This window comes from Urtica dioica, chromosome 2 (assembly GCF_054948205.1).
Source record: "Urtica dioica subsp. dioica isolate 48M chromosome 2, U.dioica_male_clone48M_v1_H2, whole genome shotgun sequence".
In the NCBI taxonomy this organism is placed as follows: domain Eukaryota; kingdom Viridiplantae; phylum Streptophyta; class Magnoliopsida; order Rosales; family Urticaceae; genus Urtica; species Urtica dioica.
The window spans coordinates 39221284-39242172 of record NC_142757.1 but is presented as its reverse complement, the minus strand read 5'-3'; the positions used below and the strand labels follow the sequence as shown (position 1 = coordinate 39242172).

The window sequence follows — 20889 nt, the reverse complement described above, 5'->3', positions numbered from 1 at the left end:
AGAGGCCATTATGGCCGATGATCGTGAGTTGAGGTCCCGCACGGCCGCCTAGGGCCTGTTTGTTTGAGTTTTCTTTCTTTCCGTTGGTTTCTGTTTCATTCTTATCTTTGTAACCACGGTTTTCCTCCGCCATACGTGAGGGCTTTTATGATATTCCGTGGCTGCGACCACGTTTCCTCAAAAAAAAAAAAAAAAAAAGTTAGTAAGATTTTGAAGTTAAAAAAATAATTGTTGAAAAGAACAAAAAATGACAAAAAACTTAAAAATAATAATTTGCTTAGTGTTTTTAGGAATAAATAATTTAATATTATTTTATAAAATTAACAACATATATTAGACATGTTTTAAGTTGATAAAATATATAATTTCGTATATTTTGTATGTAAAAAACAAAGTTACGCACTAAGACTATCACACAAAAAAGGTTAAATACTGTTTGTTTAGTTAAAAAAAAAAAAGAAAGAATTTGTTGCAATTAGCCAATCTCTTGACTTCTTTTATGATTCTAATTAAAGTTTTATTTTATTAAGAAAATAGCTCATTAAGCCGAAATAAATTAAATTAACTAAAACAATTAATTTATTGATTTATTTTATTAATAAAATGAAATTTTAGCTATTTTTTAAAAAATGTGGATTATTGAGCGGTCTTATTGCCCATTAAAAAAATACACTGATTTAAAGATGAGGTTCTCGCATATAGTTTTTTTGTTTCAATGAAATCCTGATTTTAACACGAGGTTCCCGCACATAGTTTTCCTTCGTATAATGAATTTTTTTCTTTCACTTGCTTTATTTCTCACTTCATTCAAATATTATTTGGAGCCCATCGAATTCAAATCCAATCTGCATTATAAAACCAAAAAGCTGGAGTGTGAAGTCCTACAACAATGATGGCGTGAGTATGTGTATATATGTTGACAAGACAATGACGATACGCTTCAACACTTTGGCCTACCACTCAATTGCAGGTATAAATAATTCATTCCTATAAACGTATGCTTAATTGGATTTGCGTTAAGACGGAACGTGAACTTCGGTGTTGGCCAACACAGAATGTTCCGGCCATAGTCGGCTCGATAATTTTTTTATTTTTATTTTTATTTTTTATTCTAATTATTAAAAAAAAAAACAAACGGGGCCTCCCTAAAACCTTCCGCCCCCAATATCGGTGCGATGAGTAGAAAATAGCACCCCCTACTCCTCGTTAAGACACGGCACAAGGGACGGGAGATCCCTCAAATTACAAAAACTAAACTAAAGTAAACTAAAGTAACTTGTTAATTTAAGAAAATATATATATATATATATATATATATATATATATATATATATATATATACACATCACCAAAATAAAAAAAAGGAAGTCCTGGCTAAATAGCCAATTAAGACTAATAAATTTTGAGAGAGTTAGGCATATAGTCCATTCAAACTCCCTACGTAAAAATTCTAGCAAGATTATTTTTTTAAAAATTAAGAAAATAGCCAAAACTAAAACATGCACATGTGTTATATAATGGAAACATATGTATACATTGATGGCATGTTTGGTAGAAAATAAAAGTGAGAATGGAATGTGAATGAGAATAAGAATGGTAATAGTAATGGAATGCTAAATACTTTTCATCTATTTGGTTTGTTTTTCTTAATCCCAAAACTTTAGAATGGAATGAATGAAATTTTACCCAAATACCCTCATTTCTCATCTTCTTCATTTTATTAAAAAAAAGCACTCAAACTAAATTTCGGAAATTATGTGCTGAGTCTGATAAACAATTGGGTCTAGTCATTCCTATCTCGATGAACACACACACACATATACATACATATATATATATATATATATATATATATACATACATATAAAATAAAATAAAATAGATTTATGAACCAAACAAAAACTGATATACAGAGGTGCCAATACTTCTAGAAAAACAGTGATGGTGTTCTTCAAATCAAGAACAAACATTCATCCATCACATTCATCCATCATAAATTATAATAAAAAAAAAAAAAAAAAACGCACTGAATGGTCTGCTTACGAACGAAGGCCATGAAAAAAAAAAAGCTCGAGAGTTGGAGAGAACATCGACAAGACCTATTTTACCCAAAACGATTGAGAACAAAAAAAAATGAAAGACATTCTGAATCGTACTCCTGAACTAGGGAGTGTGATTGATTCTTTGGTTAAGCGAAAGTGTTCTGATGTTGTTGTCACCGTTATCGTCGACGAGTTCGTTGATGGACCTCGCCGGCCAGCAATTCACTGAAACGGTTAACGGCGGGAGCAATTTGAAGAGAGAAGTGTGGGTGTAGGAGGGTTTCGGGTTTCTCCACGAGAGTCCGTCACGGCGGCGACGAAGCGACGGAGGATTAGGTTCTTTTTTTTTTTTTTTTCCTTCGTCTGATGTTTTTTTTTTTTAAGAACAAATATAAGCTTAGTTATCGAAAAGGTCAATTTGGGAAAAATACTTCATTCTCAATTGGAATGGTTCATTCATCCCATTTTACAAAAAAATCAAATTAGTGTAATGATGATTCCATATAATGATGATTACTTCTTTTAAAAATGAACCAAACAAAGTAATAATGAATTTCGAGGATTCATTCCATTCCATTCCTTTAAAAATGGGCCAACCAAACATGCCCTCACTACTTCTTTAATTATTTAAATAGTTTAACTATAATTGTAGATAGACTATATGTCTAACTCTTTCAAAATTTATTAGTCTTAATTGGCTATTTTGCTAGTTAATATAATTTCTTCATAAATTTTCAAAATAGCTAAAGTTTGTTTGAAATATTCTTAATGAAATACTTAAAAATTAAAAAATATGGAAGTACTATATATTAATATATATTTTGAAACTAGTTCACAGATAGGAGCTATAATATTGACAACGTTGACAATGAAAATTAAGTTGACATTTTCTTAATTCAAAATCTATCGTAAACCATTGACTAGATGGCACTTCGCCCCAGTTCAAGTTTACTTCTACATGAATGTCCCAATATAGTATTTAAATTATATATAAATATGAGGTATTACAAAAACAAAAATATGAAAATGGTATACCATATAAATAAGGTGTAATTAAACTCATTTTTTCACCAATAGTTGACGACAGGCATTTTTTTTTTATCCTTACTCCGAACTTCTCCAACATTTTGTTTGGTTTTTAATGACACTATCACGTGATGTAACATGTGGTTCCACGTAATGCAAACAACAATAAATCGACACAAACTTTCTTTCATCTTTTCGGGAAAAATATATTGATGCAAATAGCCAAGAACCAAAGGCACGTCTATTGAAATGGAAAACAAAATCTGCTTTCTGGGGCTAATTTTAAATTGTATATGATCTTATTATCACATTCTTTTGCCCACCAACAAATTATGCGAGGATATATTAAATTATACAGTAATAAAGAATGCATCACTTATGCCTATGCATATTCCCTTGGCGTATGCTTTTTTTTTATTCATAAAGCTTGAATTTCTCTTTTCTTGTCACTCTTATCTCCAATAATTGTCCTACTGAATATTATTCGAGGGTCAATGGGCTATATTACTAATATACGACATAACTTTGCATAATAGAGTTGCTCTATCGAGTTGTGAAACATTTCTGTAAATACTCCATTTAAACCAGCACGTTGTCTAAAACTCCATATGATGGTAAAAGGTAATTTGCCATTACTATCTTTTTTCTCTTTTTCTTTTTTTGAAAGTGGCATTACTATCTTTGATGTTATTTTTTTTGTTTTTTTTTTTATACCAAAATCAATTAAACTTATTTTTCACATTTATTATCTAACTTATCACAAAACTCCAGTTTTTATGGCAAATTTGTCGCAAACCTTAGTATTTTGTTACAAGTTTGATAATGTAAAAAAAAAGTATAAAAAAACCTAAAATAGTAATATTCCTATCCAACAAAGAATATATAAATAAAATCTGTCATGACCATCAAGTGGTCGATTGAATTCACCACCTTTGCGTTGGAGTAAATCCAAAAACAAAACCAAAAATAAAATTAAACATGTATATGCCTATGCCGCTAACCCCTGCATACATTTTGAACTAATTATCAGTTAAAGGTAACCAAAAGTTTTGTTTCAGCTCCAAAAGCAATTGCTAACAGAATAAACTTAAAGATACTTTCTTTCACGTTTTAGTTTTGTAACATATCAAATGAGTAACAAGAAAAGAGAGAAACTCAAAAGAAATAATAGTATAAAAAATAAATAATAAAAATAAAAACGCCACGAAAGAGGTGGCACGTAAGGCAAATAGCTAATGCTTCAGATTAGACAAGACAGTTGACGATCTGATATAATTTCCTTTTTCAAGAATATATTTAAAGACATTCTATATTATCAATGATACAATAAAGTTTTTTTTTTTCTTTTCATTTCATTTTCAACTTTATTGTGGATTTTCAAAGGTATCAACAGCTTGACATCATCTAATGTGATTTCGGGTGTCCTTTAGTAAACGGAAGCTCACGATTTTCATCGTCGTTGTTTATGGCTTGTGAAGCTTGAAACCAAATACTCTCGGGACGTAATTCTGCGAAGCTTTTTGTGGTTTCAGGTGCCCATATGTCATCAAGAACAGGTGAGGAAATGTAGTCCCAAAATATGCTCCATCAATGTCTATAGATTGTTGAAAGGAAACAGAAAAATAATTATTGAACAAAAGTCGAACCAACAATGTTGCACGGTGAGTAGATATTGGTATACAGGAAAATCAGACACGCAAGCTCATCATATGTAAACTAGCCCGGTGCAGAGTCTTGAAACCAGACTGGAACATAAATCACAAAACCTAATCAAAATAAAGGCTCGCAGCAACACTTCGTTTCGGACAATCTAATTTTTATTTTTCAGCCAGAATGAAATCTACTTGGTAATTGGGTCCTACACTCTAAAGAATTAAAAAGAAAAATCATCATACGGTAAGGCGTAAATTCTAGGAAAAGATCAGAACCTAATAACAGTATCGAATCCTAACACTTGTGGTAAAAGATAACAAGCACAGGAAAAGGCCAAGCATGCATTAGTAAAGAGGGCAAGGAATGAGACAAAAGATTATTAATTAGATGGTATGAGAAAAGGATACTGCCTTGGTATTTTGACCGGGGGTAATAGACATCTTCACATCTGGGACAAAATATTTTGACAGTGGTCGATCTCGGAATGTCTGACTGGCCGACTGGGAGGCAAGGCTGTCCGCAGCAGTAAACTCTCGGGCATCTACCGAAATCAATGTTCTTGTACTTATCTAACTGTACATGTTCCGAAAAGTATCATTAAGACTACTTTAGACTCTATACACGTACATAAAGTGAAGGTGCTTCAAGAATGCGACCTCTCACCATAGCAGCCATGCCTTTGCTGGTCAAAATGTACCGAGCGTGAATTAGACCATAAAGCATCTCCGCAGCTGACTCAATAAGTTCGTTTTGTTCCTCAGTGAACATGTCACCTGACCACAGTGTAAGCAGGAAATACACTTATATGAATATGCTGTGTGTTTAGTTACTTAGCAGCCCTTTTTCTTTCAACAAGGTACATCGAACAGAGGGCTCAAATATAGCTTAAACAAATCTCAGTGATACTGTAATAACACCCGTGAAGATCCAATCCAAAAGAGAGAAGAAGCTTACCATGAGAAGATTCGACGTCCAATATCAAATCAAGTGCATAGTCATAATACGGAACTTGGCTGCTTAATCCACACAGGTTAAAATCATCTTGAATGTAGTCGTCATCAACTTCACAAAAGAACTCGTTCCCTCGAAGATTGCAAAACCAAGAAATCCACGATGTATCATCCGCATCAGAGCCACTGACATCAGATTCTTCGCTGTCTGTTTCAGATTCCTCTACAGTTGGTAAAATAATTCATTAGTACACTAATTGCAAACACCCACTGAATTCAAACTGCAAAAAATCAGCATATTACTATCAGATGAGTAAACTCATTCTAACTGGCTGTAATTCATGGCCGATTGACATTTTTTTCTTACTCAAAGATGTTGTCATCCAACTAACGATTACAAAAAGAAAGTGATGATAATAATAGAAAAAAATATTATAATGTTAAAAAGAGAAATTTTGTGTTACTTTTTTTCAGGGAAAAACAGGATATTATTTCAGCCCCCCATGATTTGAACATGTGACCTCAGCATCAGTCATACTCAATGGCTCTCTTTCTTATTACTGAACCAATGTCCCGGGGACAGCATGTTACTATAACAAACTTATGATCCTAAGACTACATATAGTCTTATATATTAGCACATAAAAGCACGATATCCAATAAAATACAGTTCAGGAAGTGCTTATATGATTCTTTGAGCAAGGCTTTACAAAAGTGGGTTATCATATACGATCTTATTTCATGAATCTGATAGCTACCAATCCATAAGAATCATGTCATGGTAACCAAAATTCAATACGATCTAGCTTGTTGAAATCAAGCTCATACATATGGAAACATGAATAGACACAAAGTAGAAACAAGTGATAATGGGACAAGGTCTGAAGCCCATTTATTATTACTACTTGAAACAACCCCAACATAAAAACTACTTATCTTCTTTGTTATATTTTATGGGGCAGCCAAAACTGAGATTAATAACATACAAGACAATGATTTTCACATCTCACAAATCAATGCTGATTACCTATTTTTTTTCTTAATAGTAGATCCGGCTCTGCTTCAAAACTACATGCATAATTGTTCAGTGGTTCTCAAAGATACGGAAATATGACTAACTATTACTTATAAAGAAAAACTTCAAAATCTCTTTTCAATATGTAGTAACTTAGACAACTCTAATGAAAAATAGATGCATTTATTTTCCTCATACAAATTAACAGTAGTCAGAATTTGATAGGAAAGCTACCAATCTTATAACACCTGCAGTCTCAATGGAAAACAAGAGCATGTAAACTTGATTGGTTTCATAGATAATAAATTGTGATAACTTAGTCAGAAAAACAAAGTTTCAGAATAAAGAATATTATTTTATAATATTAAAATTAATTAAGAACAAAGCTCTTAACACTCCAAAATTACCCCGACGCATACAATTCTTTCCAATTTCTGGAAAACTTATGTACATTGACGAGGACATAAACACTATAATTTTCCTTCGCAAAGAATATGAAGAATAAGACCCTGAATTTCGAAGGTTACACACAGAGCACTATGTATGTCAGAAAACAATCCAGATTTTCCAGATTCCTTCTTCCTCGTATCTTGTTCCCTTGAGAGGAACCACAATAATAGACCATTGCTCTGCCCTTGTGGATAACCATACTTGAGCTATTTCTGATACTTTCTTGACTCTATCAAAGGAATGTATCAAATGCATCAGCAGAGGTGTCACGGTAGCCTCGTATGATGAGCGGTACAAGCACGGGAGCGGAGAAAATACATTTTAAACAAACGAAAACAATGGGAGATTGTGAGTGTTTTCAAAGAGCGCAACGTATAGCCCAACTTCATAAATTCTGCCATTTTAACCCCCAAGAAAAAAAAAAGAGAAAAGAAAAAAAAAAAAAAAAAAAAAAACCACATTTCGCTTCATAAAAAGATTAATAGCAAATTACATCTCCAAGTACAATATATAAAGCAGAGTCTAAACCTGATAAATTAAAAGTTGAAATCAACGAACTCAAACTTCACTTAACCTAACATTCAAGATAAAAATCAATGCAATCATTTATTTCTCTTTCATATTTTTAAAACATAATAATTTAACAAGAACCAAGAACAAAAAAAAATGAAAAGTAAAGAGCGCAAACTAGGGCTAACCAGCATCGGAGCAGTTGGTTTTAGAGAGAGAAGCAGAGCGAGAGTCTCTCTGATCGGGTGGAGCCTTGCCCAGGAGAACCGCCTTCAACTGCTTATCCCTGCCGTTGATTCCGCCGCCGCCAGTCCGTGACGTGGACGGCGAGGATCTCTCGAGCTGCTTGTCCAACGCCTCGTTGATCCTCCGCCGATCCACGCCCGTCGCCGCCTCAGCCTTCGAGCCTCCGATTCCTCGCTCTCTGTACATTCTTCCTCTCCTTCTCCGAATTCAAACCCTAGGGTTTTGTTTTGATGCACGGAGAGAGATAAACGTATGAGAGAGATAGAGATGTATATAAAATAGCTAAGGTAAAGCTAACGCATTTTTGTTTGTTTTGTTCTCTCTCTCTCTCTCTGTATAAGGAAATCGTTTTTCGGCTTCGAGGAGAGAGAGAGGGAGAGAGAGGAAGGTTTTGCTATTTATTTAATAATTTTTTTAAAATAAGGTTTTGCATTGGGATATTGTCAGTTGTCACTTGTCACCAATATTTGATCCAAAAAAATATATTGTCCCAATATTATTTAGTGTGTGCACTTACGGAAAATTAAGGTCCCGTTTGGTTATGTTTTCTATCTCTGTTTTCTGATTCTATATTCTAGAAAACAGTTTTAGAAAAACTGTTTGGTTATAAATTCAGAAAACAGATTTAGAATCATGTTTCTGTTTTCTTTGAAATTTGTTTAGAAAACAGAAAACAATGAAAAGTTATTTTATATTTTATCTCTATACAATTGAATGGAAAACATAACCAAACAACATTTAAAATATTTTGAAACGTAATTCTAAATCTGTTTTTAAAATTTAAAAATTAGAATCAGAAAACAGAATTTAAAAACAGAAAACGAATTTAGAAAACTAAACCAAACGGCCCCTAACTAAAATCTTAAATTTAACATATCTATTACTAAATTGGTTACAAAAGACTATTCCACCATTTGTAACTTCTCTCTTCCTCCCTCATAAACACAAATTACAATAAATAAATTAATTTAACAAACTCCTCCAAAACACCCAAATGATTGGCTTCGGTCTCTTCTTTCTCTTATGAACTCAAAATCCAAAAAAAAAAACCCAAATTGTGTGGTTTCGTATGCATTCATCATTGTCTCCGAGGGACACTGCTTGACTTCATACGCGTTCAACGTTGTCGCTAAAGTGTTCGCGGAGAGGGCTAATCTCTGCCTATTTTCACGGAGACCTATGTCTTTGTAGCGGCTCAGTATCGAAGAGATCCCTGACCATAAGAAGAAGCAATTCGGGGTACCGAACATGATCGTATTTCGATTTCGAGCGAGTTGTGTCTCTAAACTCTTTGTGTTGTTTTTTGTTCATAAGTGTGGATTATTGTTATTATTATGATGATGAAGAAATGACTCTTATTGCTTTTTATTTAGATTGTTGATTTTTGTTCTAGTTTTGAAATGATTGATTTTTGCTCTTATTTATTTTTTCATCATTTTAGTTTTTGGATCATAATAGTTCATTTGATTGTGTATCTAATTTTGAATACCATTATAAAAAAAAAATAAAAATTTTGGAGAATTTCGTGATAGATCGGTTACGAAATCCTCCAAATAAAAGTCATTGTTGTTATTTTGTAAGATTCGTGACGTATCAATCATGAAATTTTGAATTTCATAATCGATGTGTCATAAAATTGAAAAATTTCGTGACATATGTGTCGCGAAATGTGTCATCACATATTTTATTAAGGGTTTATAACCTTTTATATTAATTTAATAATATACAGTCAATTTTTTTTTTTTTGGTAAGTTAAAATCAAATGGTAATGAAAAGGCGTTTCTTTCAAGCTGTACTGCGTGTGGTTGCTCGGAGTTCTCCACAAGCTTGTGAGTGGACACGTGGATTGGTTTTATTGGAATGGCAGGAGACAACGGTTGTTACCATGCACGTGATCATACCTAGTGATCATCATCCACTTTGTTTTTATTTTATTTTTTTTAGCACTAGATATTTTGTTGGTTTTATTATTATTATTATTATTAGGAATGAGACCCACTGATCATCCTCATTTAATCTTTCTTTTTTTCTTAAAATCATTCATCATTTTGAAAATTCATTTTTTTATGATTATATCCGTTCTCCTTTTAAAATAGTGTGATTATACCTTCATTTTTTAAACAAAATAAAAATAGTGATTATACCTTTAGTTATTCTGATTGTTAAATTTCAAACGTCCATTTTTTTGTCATGATTTGGATTCGTCGCTTGATCATTTAGGTAGGTAAGGGGTCTTACTACTAAATAAAATTGGGCAAATAGAAAAAATTGGAATTCGACTTTCACTGTGACCAGGGGCGCGGACCCAGGTAGTGGGGTCAAGTGGCCTGGGCCCCATTGGACAAAAAAATTCAGACTTAAAAAAAAAAAAAAAAAAAAAAAAATTTCAGCCTAAACTGAATTTTAGCCCCCCTTTTTTCAAGTTCTGGATCCGCCACTGACTATGACAAAATTCGAATTTCAGTCCTTAACGTAAGGACGGTTACAGTCTATTAAGGACTAAAATTATGGTCATATCGCAATGATACCTTCCTTTCGGTAATTTTCGCCACTATTAACAACAACAGCAAAAACAAAAATTCAAAAATTTTAAACCTAAAATACATCTTATTATTAAAATATTAAAAAAAATTAAATGAAAAGGATTAGAAAGGTATCGGAAATTCCAGTTTAGTGAACCATCGTAACGAAATTTTCGTTTTGTGAATAGTGTCGAAAAGAACAAAAAAATTTATTCTTCCGTTTCATTTGCCCATAATTACTATTAAACTATTCTCTCTTGTCATAAACATTTATTTTTTAATCGTTTGTAATAAACACAATATATTTCACTATTGTTTTACCCGATTTTAAACAGTTAAATTTAATTATTTTTCAAAAAATAAATAATTAATTATTTTTATTTTTGGATAAAATTACCAACACTAACTTCGTCAAATTTCTCTAAAGGTGAACTTTTTTTACTACTCTAATCTTTAACCATTTTTTTAGCAAATTTTAAACTAAATTTAGGTTAATACCAGTCTCGGTTAATTGGCCTTTATATATAAGAGAATTATTTTTTATTTGATTAATATATGGGGCAATTGAGTCAGTAGCCCACCCATTTTTAAAAAATAGTCAAAGTTACATTTTATTAAAAAAAAAAAAAAAAAAAAAAAGTAGTCCACTAGACCGAAGTAAATTAAATTAATTTTTTTTAGAATCTTAAAAGAAGCTAGAGAATTGAAAATTGACTAGTTACAAAAAATATTTCTTAATATATTACTTTGGTTTGGTATTTTATAAAAATAATAAATAGAAAAAATAAAATTGGTAATCTTGCACTTAAAACAATACTTGCAAGAATGTTGTCACTAGACTGCAGTTTAAACTTAGAAGTTATCTATCAATTTGTAATTAACAAGGATGTGATAGATGTGTTTTACTTTACTTTAATTTTAGATAATTCATAAATGTTTTGCTTTTAGAAGTATTTCTTAACGGTACAAATATCGTCAAAACCCCATAAATGTGATTTGATAATGAAAATATCCGACAATAAGTGTATTAAAAGAAATTATTCATCAATGATGCTCCCTTGATCAGAGAGTTTACGAAATAATAGAAATAGTAGTGGTTCTCATCCCAAAGATAAAAAGAGCAAATAAGATAACTGATTTTCGCCACATCAATTTGTGTAGCGTCTTTTATAAAATTGTTACAAATGTCATTGCTAACAGACTTAAAAGCTTCATTGATCTTCTCATATCTACATCTCAGAGCGCTTTTGTCTCGGGCAGCTTGGTTACCAACAATTTCATTGTGGCTTTCAAAATCATTCTTTAACGGAAAAGAGGATGCTCTAACCTCAAGCTCGATATGAGCAAGGCATATGATAAGGTCGAGTGGAGTTTTTTAGAGGCTTTAATGAGAAAAAATGGGGTTTTAGCGAGCATTGGAGAGAAGTAATCATGGATTGTATCTCATCTCCTACATACTCCTTCTGCATAAACAACTCTATTGTCGGCAAGGTGGTTTCACAACGTGGTTTGCGGCAAGAAGGCCCGTTGTCGCCCTATTTTTTTTTTAGTTATGTGCTGAGGGATTATCGTCTCTCTTTACTAAGGCTTCCAGGGAAGTACAAATCATGGGGTTTGCGTGCAGCCGAGGCGGGCCGAGAGTTAATCATCTCTTCTTCGCAGACGACTCGCTTTTGTTCTGTATTGCAAATCACTGGGGCATCAAGACGGTGAAAGAGATTCTATCTTTACTCTCTTGCCTCAAGACAAAGTAGAAATTTCCAAAAGTCTTCGCTTTGTTGTAGCCCAAACGTTGATATCTTTCATACGACGGAGTTGGCATCTATTCTGGAAGTCTCGGTGGCTCCATCCTTCGGGGAAATACATCGGTCTCCCACAACTCGTTGGAGGAAATAAGCGCGAAGCCTTTCAATCGGTATGGGATCGGGTGTGGAATAAACTTGCTGAATGGAATGGCCGATTGTCTTCGCACACAGGTCGTGAAATGCTTATCAAAGCCGTTGCTCTAGCGCTCTCGAACTATACTATGACTGTCTTCCAGCTGCCTTCGACCCTTTGTCAAGATCTAGAGAGCATGTTGGCTCAATTTTGGTGGGGTGGTGACTCCGAAAAAAAAAGCTACATTGGAAAGCGTGGTCAAAGCTTTTCTACCTAGTATGCCGGGTGGGCTTAGTTTCAAGGACCTTAGCCTCTTCAATCAGGCTATTCTTCCAAAACAGGGTGGGCTTCGTCGTTACTCGCAACCAGAATTTTAAGAGTAAAGTATTTTTCTTCACAGATGTGTTTTTAAATGCTACAACAAAACCTTCGGCCTCATTCGTTTGGAAATCTATTATATGGAAAATAAATTATTGGTCGTGGGTATCGATGAAAAGTTGGTAACGGGAACTCGATAGACATTTTTCGCGACAATTGGTTGTCAGTTTCTTCGTCTTTTCGGCCCGTCACCACCCCGATTGAAGCCAGCCGCACCATGAATGTCTGCAAGCACGACGAGTACTCGGTAAAGTCGGGGATTTGACAAAACTCGGGGAGACGTGCTGGAATTTCAATAAACACGACGAGTACTCGGTAAAGTCGGGGTACACTCTTCTTGCAGCAGCACCCAATTCTGCCATTACTTCGTCTTCAATAAATGGTGGAATATGGAAATTACTTTGGAGCCTAAATGTGCCGCCTAAAGTTCGGGTCTTTATGTGGCATCTCGCTAGCAAGTGCATCCCGGTGTATAGTAGGATCCTTGATCGAGGTATTTCGTGTCAAACATTGTGCCCTCTCTGTGCAAATTACGAATAGTCTCTCATGCTTTTTTACGCTTTCCTAGAGTAAAAAATATGTGGAAAAATACTTGTCTGAAAAAGTTGGGATTTTGAATTTGGAGAAAATATGATAATGTACGATGAGATTCATACAATGTACGATGGTATACTATAGTGTACGATGACAATCAAATACTGAGATTTTTTTAAAATTTGTTAAATTACGATGTTGTTTGATAGTGTATGATGACATTCAAATATTGAGATTTTTTAATTTTTTGTACTACGATGATATATGGTGTACGATGAAATCCAAATGATAAAAAAGCTTTTTAAGGGTATTTTTGTTTGTTTTTTTTTTTTTTTCCATTTTGTGAAATTTCTCTTGAACAACATAATAATAAAATCATTATATTCATCATTATATTACTATTGAAGAACGTTCATATATAAACTACATATAAATGAATTTTACATTAAAAATGGAAAATAAATTTGTTGTCAAATTTTTAACAATTTTACATGAAATTGGAACTACATCTTGTCGAAAAAGTGACCAAAAATGATTTTTCATCGAAATTCCATGGAAATTTGTCAAAAATGAGGACGAAACAAAAATCATGTATTCAATGATTGGTAGTGTCCATATAGCAGTTTTTACAAGAAAATCGTGGAATTTCGTTGACATTTAAAATCTTAGAATTTCTACTAAAATTTTGGCTGAATTTATCATTACTAATCGTATCATAAACTATGTCCGCAACCATATAAGTTAAAGTAACATAACAATGTGTCTTATACTTAAAACAAGCTTTCAAATCAAATATCACAAATCAAAATTCCATGACAAAATATTTAAAGCAAATATTGCAAAGATTGCCAACCAATACTTAGAAACACAAAACCAACTAAAGTTAAATCTCAAACCCACTTTATGCTAGAATGAGAATTGGTGAAATAAAGTTAATTAGTTTTTAATTTATAATTTCCATACCTAATGTTTAAATTATATATATATATATATATATATATATATATAATATTTTTATCTTAAAAAATATTTTTTTATGAGTTCGTATTTATTTGAGTCCAAATTATTTTAAATTCATCTAAAATGGATAGAAAATACAGTATATGATTTGATATAAAATACACAAGTTAAAAATATGCAAGCTAACATATGATGGACAGAAGGTTGATAAAGTTATTAAATAATAGATAAACGAGGAATATTTTTTTTTTTATGTTAATAATAATGTTAAAAGTTGGAAATAAAACATTTTTGGGCTGTAGATGGCCTAAGCCATTTCAAATACTTCTTTTCAAAGTGACCATTTGAAGCATCTTTATCCATGTTTGGCTGGGACAGTGCGAGAGAGTCAATGAATTGACCTTTGTTTCCATAAATGGGATATCGTATAGCGACGTAAAGATGCAAAATTCACCACTTTGAAGGATAAACAAGTGGTTCATTACCAAGATATTACACAAAAAGATACTAAAGGCTAAGGACACTTCACGATCGTTGCAAAGATTTCAATCTTAACAATCAAGTTTCGGATCAAACGGTTCAACTAGCAAAGCCCTAATACATGATAATATATCGGATGCACGTATAAGAATCTGGCCTCATCTTTTTGTTTTTGTACGGCTCTCAATCATACACTACTTGACCATCATGCTTTTGTAAAGCATATAGCATATTCACTGTGTTAAAAAGATTCCCGTTTAACTCAACTTTTAAAATGTAACAAGTGAGCCTCAAAAAAAAAAAAAAACATTTACAGAGTAAACCCCAGAAATTTGGGGCCATCAGAAATTGTGTACTAAAAGCGGGTCAAAACCTAAAGCAGAGAATGTTATGCGTTGGTACAAGTGATTAGAAAAGTGGGTGATTTCTATGGCTCAATCCTCGGCAAAGTACTTTTCCTCGGCGTCGTGGTTCGCTTCCCTCTGCCAGTGATCGTCCAAAGTCTCGTCATTGTCTATTTTCGAGTAATCCAAATACTCTGAATCTTCGCCTAAAAGAAACTTTTGCTGCATGATGTGGGTGAACTGGTCCATCTGTTCTTGCATCTCTGCATCGGACAACACTGTCCGATCAACGGTGGATTGGGCGCCACTTGTCGTGTCCTGATGATCCGAGGATATCTGTATGTATGCACACACAGTCAAAATATAATGTGACAGAAACAAAACTATTTAAGTCTATCCACAGTGCCTCAAGTCATTGTTGAATATCTCCCGATGAGAACGATGTATGGAGAAAATTAATGGACAAATGAATAGGGAAACCATCCAATTTAATCTGACGGAACCCATTATTATTGACTACATTCAATATTCGGTTAAGAAGAAATCATCTCAGAATGTCACAAGAATAGGCAACCCTAAGCAAGTTCAGTAACATAAGATAAGAGAATCCCTGCTGAAGCAGACCTGTGTTTGATTAAAACAAAACTGAACAACATTTGGGTATTTAAAAAAGTGAGAAATCCTCAAACACAAATACATAAACACTGGAATACTAAGGTTGAAGCATAACTCAAATACTGCCATGCTAATCTTATTATATCTGCTCTTCATAGACAAACTTGGGATTTTTCTATCACAGCTGTTGCACATCATCCTTAATAAGGTTAATTTGTTAGCGCTGGTCAATTCAGCTAAAAAAAAGGTGATCTTCCTCTTCCATATTAGAGCCGAAGAAAATCAACCACAGACCTTTCAAGAGACTCAACCAACACGCAAATAGACCAAACTAAATAAACACACACACTGCAGAATATTTTGAACATGCTTTCTTTTCGAACTTGGCAAATAATCATTCTCTCTAGAAGCCCTACTACAAAACCCACCAAGAACTCACTCACCTCAGCAGATTCAGAACCCCCATTTCTCTCTTCTTCATCTTCCTCTTCTTCTTCTTCTTCCTCTTCTTCTTCTTCTTCTTCTTCTTCTTCTTGAAATCCTTCGTTGCCGACCCAATCGCGCTCGGCCACGCCCAGCCTCTGCTGCTCGCCTCTGATCTTGGCGACAAGAACCGCTTCCTCCGCTCTCCGCAGCAGAGTCTCCGACCACCTCTCACCGGGCCTCGCCATTCTCCGGCCGCTCAAGTCCTGAAACTTCCCGAGATACTCGTGGTGGAGGTACGGCTCTCTCTCCCTCATCGAGTCCTCCGAGAAGTACTTCCCTCCAGAGACCAGCTTCTCCAAATACGCCCGACGCCGATTCTTCACCGCCACGGATCTCGATCGGACTTCGTCGGAGGTCGGATTCATCTCGCTCCGCAGACGATTCAGGTGCCACTCAATCTCGTAGTTTTTTTCCTTCAGCGCATCGAATTCCCCAACCTCCTCGGACGTTAGTTTCGACCCATAGCGTTCTAGTTGAAAGAAAGATAAAGTAGATTTTCAATTGCCTGAGAGAATTACTGAATTTCATGATCCAACTTTATTTATTTTCGTTCTATGTTCTCAGACTGATAAATTCTTAGCACACACTACAAATTGATTAGAAGAAAAGGGACACAAATGCAAATGCTAACGGAAACAGGATTAGGGCGTTCTTTTGTTAAAAGCTGAAATAAACTTCAATAAATTTTCATTAGCTTTGAGAGAATAATATAATTTCACGAATGCAAACAGAGTAAGGGCATATAGTGGAACTAAAATTCGATCGTTTTCTATGATAATAATGGACAAAACGGCGACACAAAGCATAGAATTTCGTCGGAACCAAAGAGAAAGCGAGGTTACCTAGAAAAACGGCGGAGTCACGGGAGAGGAGGTCGAGGAGGAGGATTTTGCGCCGGGAAGGGTCGACGGCGTCGGAGTGGAGGGAGCGAGGGAAGTAAAGATCCTCCATTAACGACAGTCTCTCTGCTATGTTTTCCATTCTCACTCTGTGTTTCTTGTTTCTTGTTTCTTTCGGCGAGTGAGTCGGTGAGAAAAGAACGAAGCTACTACTACTCAACTCAAAGGATTAAAATCTCGCATCTCGCGGCCTACCGCACTTTTTTTTTTGGGTATCTCGTCTCGTACCGTGGTATCTCGTGGTATTTGATGAACGTTCGGGGTATCTCGTACCGTGTGGTATACCGCATTTCGCGGGATATACCGCAAAAAAAAAGGTATTCCGCGGGGTATTTGAACAACTTTTTAATTATGATTTTGTGTAAGTTTAGGATACACAATCTATATAAATTTTTAAAATAAAGTTTTCAAAATTCCAGACATGAAATTCTATGTAGAGTACAAATCAATACACATGTAATATAGAGTTCTCAAGCAAAGTCACACTAAATAAAGAAAACAAATAATTATACACATAATAGAGATTTCTCACACAAAAAAAGTAGAGTTCACAATCATTGTTGCTACTCGTAGGTAGAGTGTCGGGGGCCCTGAAATGTATGAGGTTGTTGGTCTTGCATCAGGCAATACTCGTACCAAGTCATCATGTGAGCATATGTAGTCATATAAGTCTCCACGTGACGATCGTAATTATACTGATCTAATGCAACATAAATGGAGTATTTTGGGAAACCTGGTCGGTAATGAATACGAGGTTGGGGCTCATGTGGTTAGTAAAAATCCCTTAAAATGGGGGGAGAGACAGGGATGACGGGGACAGGCACGGGCACGGGGACTATCATCGGATACTCAGGATAACTGTAAGACCCGTCATGCGGCTCAATTGGATGCGAGGATTCTGAGTCCTCCGGTGTAATCGAGAACCCACCGAAAAACTGTGACAATTGATCGACATCTTTGCTAGTAGAAGAGAATGACATTGCATCAGACAAACCTCCGTACGTATTGCCTCCATATCCTGACTCAAAAAAGGCTGGATTCATGCGGTCGTATTCATCGTCCGTTTGTGGTACGCTATATCCACCACCGCTGCCGAATTGAGGATCGTATCCACCACCGCTGTTGTATTGCCCGCCACGTTCTTCACCACCACCACCACCACCTCCTATGATTATAATAAAAACGGAATTAGAAAATAAAAACTTGTTTTATTAAATTATGAGAGCAATCTTACCTGCGTTATCATCCGAGGCATGACCAGTATCATCCGAAGAACTTGAAACGTCTTGAGTCTGTCGATGGGGGGGGGGGGGACGTTTTCGTTCAACACTTGGTTGACATCAACTCCAAGATTTACAGCCTCTTCAGCAATGTGCATATCTGGGTTCTGATTTTCGTCATCTAGGTGAACAGGATCAATCCAGTGAAGCATCTCATCATCTCCTTCATTTTGGGCTCCCGACCTTTCAAAAGCTCGTTCGATGATGTCCAAAGGATCTAAAGGCACCACTGAATTATCGAACTTGTACTTCATGTCTCTCATGTTCAGCTTCATGTTATAACTGCAAAATACAAGTTTCTCCAACCTCTTGTATGCTAGGCGGTTCCGTTGCTTTGTGTGCACTAATGCAAATGTGCTCCAATTCCTTTCGCATGCTGATGAAGACGCAGTTTGGGAAAGGATTCGCATAGCTAATTTTTGCAATGTCGGAGTAGCATTTCCATAAAGCTCCCACCAATTTGCTAAAATACATACACATTATCAACCTTAAAAGTCAAACCATAAACCATCTTAAATCATTACGTGAAATTATTACCTGCTGCTAGAGTACCCCTCGCTGATATCGCACTTTTTTGACAAAAGTCTCCTTTAGCGTCTCGAAATGCTAACAACTGTATATTTGAAAATATAAATCATTAGAAATTAATATCAAAGACGTGTGCATAAATACCAAGAATATAAATACCTCGTGTCCTAGCCTAGATGAATCATCGTGTGGGTGCAAAACGTCAAAGACCTTTGTCACCGATGCCATGTGTGTACTATCCATATGAACCTCTCTGTTGTACTGTAACTTTGGATTAAGGTAGTAAGCTACATTAAAAAGAACAGATAATTGTTAATAACTATAACGTCTAAAATAGTTAACCTCATTAAAAATGTTAAACGTAACGGTTACTTGCTTCATGTAATGGATGACAAAGTTGGCTGGTCCACCTGTTCTCGACAATATCAACAACCCATTTTTTCCCGTGAAGTCCCTCCAATCTTTTTTTCATCTCATGGAATACGTAGTATAATAATCCCATGGTTGGATGAACTTCGGTGTCGACCAATCGTAGACAACTGTACATCGGCTCAAAGATACCACACACGTCGTCAACTCCGTGCCAAAATCGTTGGGACAAAACATTCTCCGAAGCAGATCTACCTGTCTGCGTACGAGCTAGCTTGTGATCGTCCCACCATTGACTCGTAAACATTTGTTTCAGCGCAGCTCTTTTTTCGCGAAGACTTCTAAGAGCCAAATAGTTCGTAGCGAACCTTGTTGTCCCAGGACGCACAATTTCACCTGGGGAAATGTCTCTTAGATTGGATAATAGTTGACCATGATTGTAGATGAACTTTGATATCATTCTAGCTGCCTTAACGACGGCTTCAACGTTCCCTCTCTTCCCGATATCTTCAAACATCAAGTTCATGCAATGAGCGGCGCATGGAGTCCAATACACATTGAACCTATAAAACTTAGTACTTAATCAATATGATAAATTTGAAATTAAAATAACAAATTTCAAATACAAGTTGTACCTCTTCATCAACTTTTGCCCAGCCTTTTTGTAGTTAGATCCATTATCCGTCACGATTTGTATAACATTGTGCTTCCCAACTTCATTCATGGCATCTTTGAGGATGCCATAAATGTAGTCTCCACTCTTGATGTTGTTGGACGCGTCAATCGACTTTAAGAACACCGTCGTTCCAGCACAATACACCATTATATTTATGATGCTTAGTCTGGTAGGGCCCGTCCAACCATCAGACAAGATCGTACATCCAAACTTCTCCCAGTTCGGCCTTTGGTCATCGACATATTTTTGCATATCAGTAACCTCGGCATCAAGATACTTGTTGTGAATATCATACGGAGACGGCAACGGAACGTTAGGACCTACAAAACAAAATACTTAATAAATAAACTAAATATGATAAATACGAAATTAAATATAACAACTTTTAATTCACTTACCAAACTCCTGAGCGGACTGGATCATGTTTCGAAAATGATGTGAGTCCGCCTTAGATGCCGGAATGTGCTCGTGAACAAAGAACTTGCAAATGTTCCGTCCGAGTTTCATCGCGTATCCTGGTATGGACATCACATCAACCCTTTGTTGCCGAGAACTGGGGGATTTGTATAAGGATGGAGCTAGAGATGATGATCGTTGCAAACGAGGTTCCGCTGAAGATCCACCGGGTCCCTCTCGTTCTGCCCTACATTGCTCAGCTGCTTCTTGGTGTCTCACCCTCTTCATAGTTGATTGGACTAAGACCTCCTCGCCATCGTTCTCTTCATCTGACTCGTATCTACGAAGTCCTTTGGTGGTTTTAGACCGAAGATATGCTCCAAAACTACTTTTGGACTTCTTCTTATCGGATACGGCGAAAAGACACTCTCTCATCTCCTCCCTTACTTCTGGAGGACACTTATCACACACCGTCGTACTTCTTCGATTATCTGTAGCGGCAAGGTGATTCTTCACCCTAGTAACACCTCCGCCTTTCATCTCATGGCCACAAAAGTTGCATACGAAACCGTTCGTCTTTCCCTCAATGGGCGTACAATATTTCCGGGCCGGATCCGAACTCATTCTTCAACTATTAAATCTGAATTAACAA

At 35.3% G+C, this 20889-nt stretch overlaps 3 protein-coding genes across 4 annotated transcripts; all 3 read right to left on the bottom strand.

The window, feature by feature from the left end:
• Positions 1-4138: 4138 nt before the first annotated feature.
• On the bottom strand, positions 4139-8284 carry LOC149404688 (casein kinase II subunit beta-2-like). 2 transcript variants are annotated; one of them, XM_089604804.1, is made up of 5 exons: positions 7835-8284; positions 5676-5894; positions 5385-5494; positions 5132-5294; positions 4139-4662 (listed from the first exon to the last, which is right to left on the bottom strand). In XM_089604804.1, the coding sequence occupies exons 1-5, from the start codon at positions 8076-8078 to the stop codon at positions 4532-4534; spliced, it is 867 nt and encodes a 288-aa protein (XP_089460930.1). In that variant the 5' UTR covers positions 8079-8284; the 3' UTR covers positions 4139-4531. The 2 variants fall into 2 exon arrangements, with proteins under 2 accessions (XP_089460930.1, XP_089460922.1); XM_089604796.1 differs by having other exon boundaries at positions 5129-5294; positions 7835-8283.
• Positions 8285-14738: 6454 nt separating this feature from the next.
• Positions 14739-17089, bottom strand: LOC149404687 (coiled-coil protein). The gene is made up of 3 exons (XM_089601408.1): positions 16932-17089; positions 16047-16558; positions 14739-15324 (listed from the first exon to the last, which is right to left on the bottom strand). Exons 1-3 carry the CDS (start codon positions 17068-17070, stop codon positions 15079-15081), a joined length of 897 nt encoding a protein of 298 aa, XP_089457534.1. The 5' UTR covers positions 17071-17089; the 3' UTR covers positions 14739-15078.
• Positions 17090-17758: 669 nt separating this feature from the next.
• On the bottom strand, positions 17759-20777 carry LOC149404686 (uncharacterized). The gene is made up of 8 exons (XM_089607628.1): positions 20240-20777; positions 19801-20161; positions 19358-19728; positions 18956-19083; positions 18806-18881; positions 18346-18731; positions 18223-18280; positions 17759-18150 (listed from the first exon to the last, which is right to left on the bottom strand). Exons 1-8 carry the CDS (start codon positions 20775-20777, stop codon positions 17759-17761), a joined length of 2310 nt encoding a protein of 769 aa, XP_089463754.1.
• Between the last annotated feature and the right edge of the window lie 112 nt (positions 20778-20889).

Coding starts and splice junctions, on each gene's coding strand:
- LOC149404688 (XM_089604796.1), bottom strand. CDS start 8,078: ATGTACAGAGAGCGAGGAATCGGAGGCTCGAAGGCTGAGGCGGCGACG. Junction 5,895..7,834: donor AACCAACTGCTCCGATGCTG/GTTAGCCCTAGT, acceptor TACCAACTGTAG/AGGAATCTGAAACAGACAGC. Junction 4,663..5,128: donor CCGGTCAAAATACCAAGGCA/GTATCCTTTTCT, acceptor AACAATCTATAG/ACATTGATGGAGCATATTTT.
- LOC149404687 (XM_089601408.1), bottom strand. CDS start 17,070: ATGGAAAACATAGCAGAGAGACTGTCGTTAATGGAGGATCTTTACTTC. Junction 16,559..16,931: donor TGACTCCGCCGTTTTTCTAG/GTAACCTCGCTT, acceptor TCTTTCAACTAG/AACGCTATGGGTCGAAACTA. Junction 15,325..16,046: donor GGGGTTCTGAATCTGCTGAG/GTGAGTGAGTTC, acceptor GCATACATACAG/ATATCCTCGGATCATCAGGA.
- LOC149404686 (XM_089607628.1), bottom strand. CDS start 20,777: ATGAAAGGCGGAGGTGTTACTAGGGTGAAGAATCACCTTGCCGCTACA. Junction 19,084..19,357: donor CGGAGTTGACGACGTGTGTG/GTATCTTTGAGC, acceptor TTTTTAATGTAG/CTTACTACCTTAATCCAAAG. Junction 18,882..18,955: donor CATCTAGGCTAGGACACGAG/GTATTTATATTC, acceptor TCAAATATACAG/TTGTTAGCATTTCGAGACGC.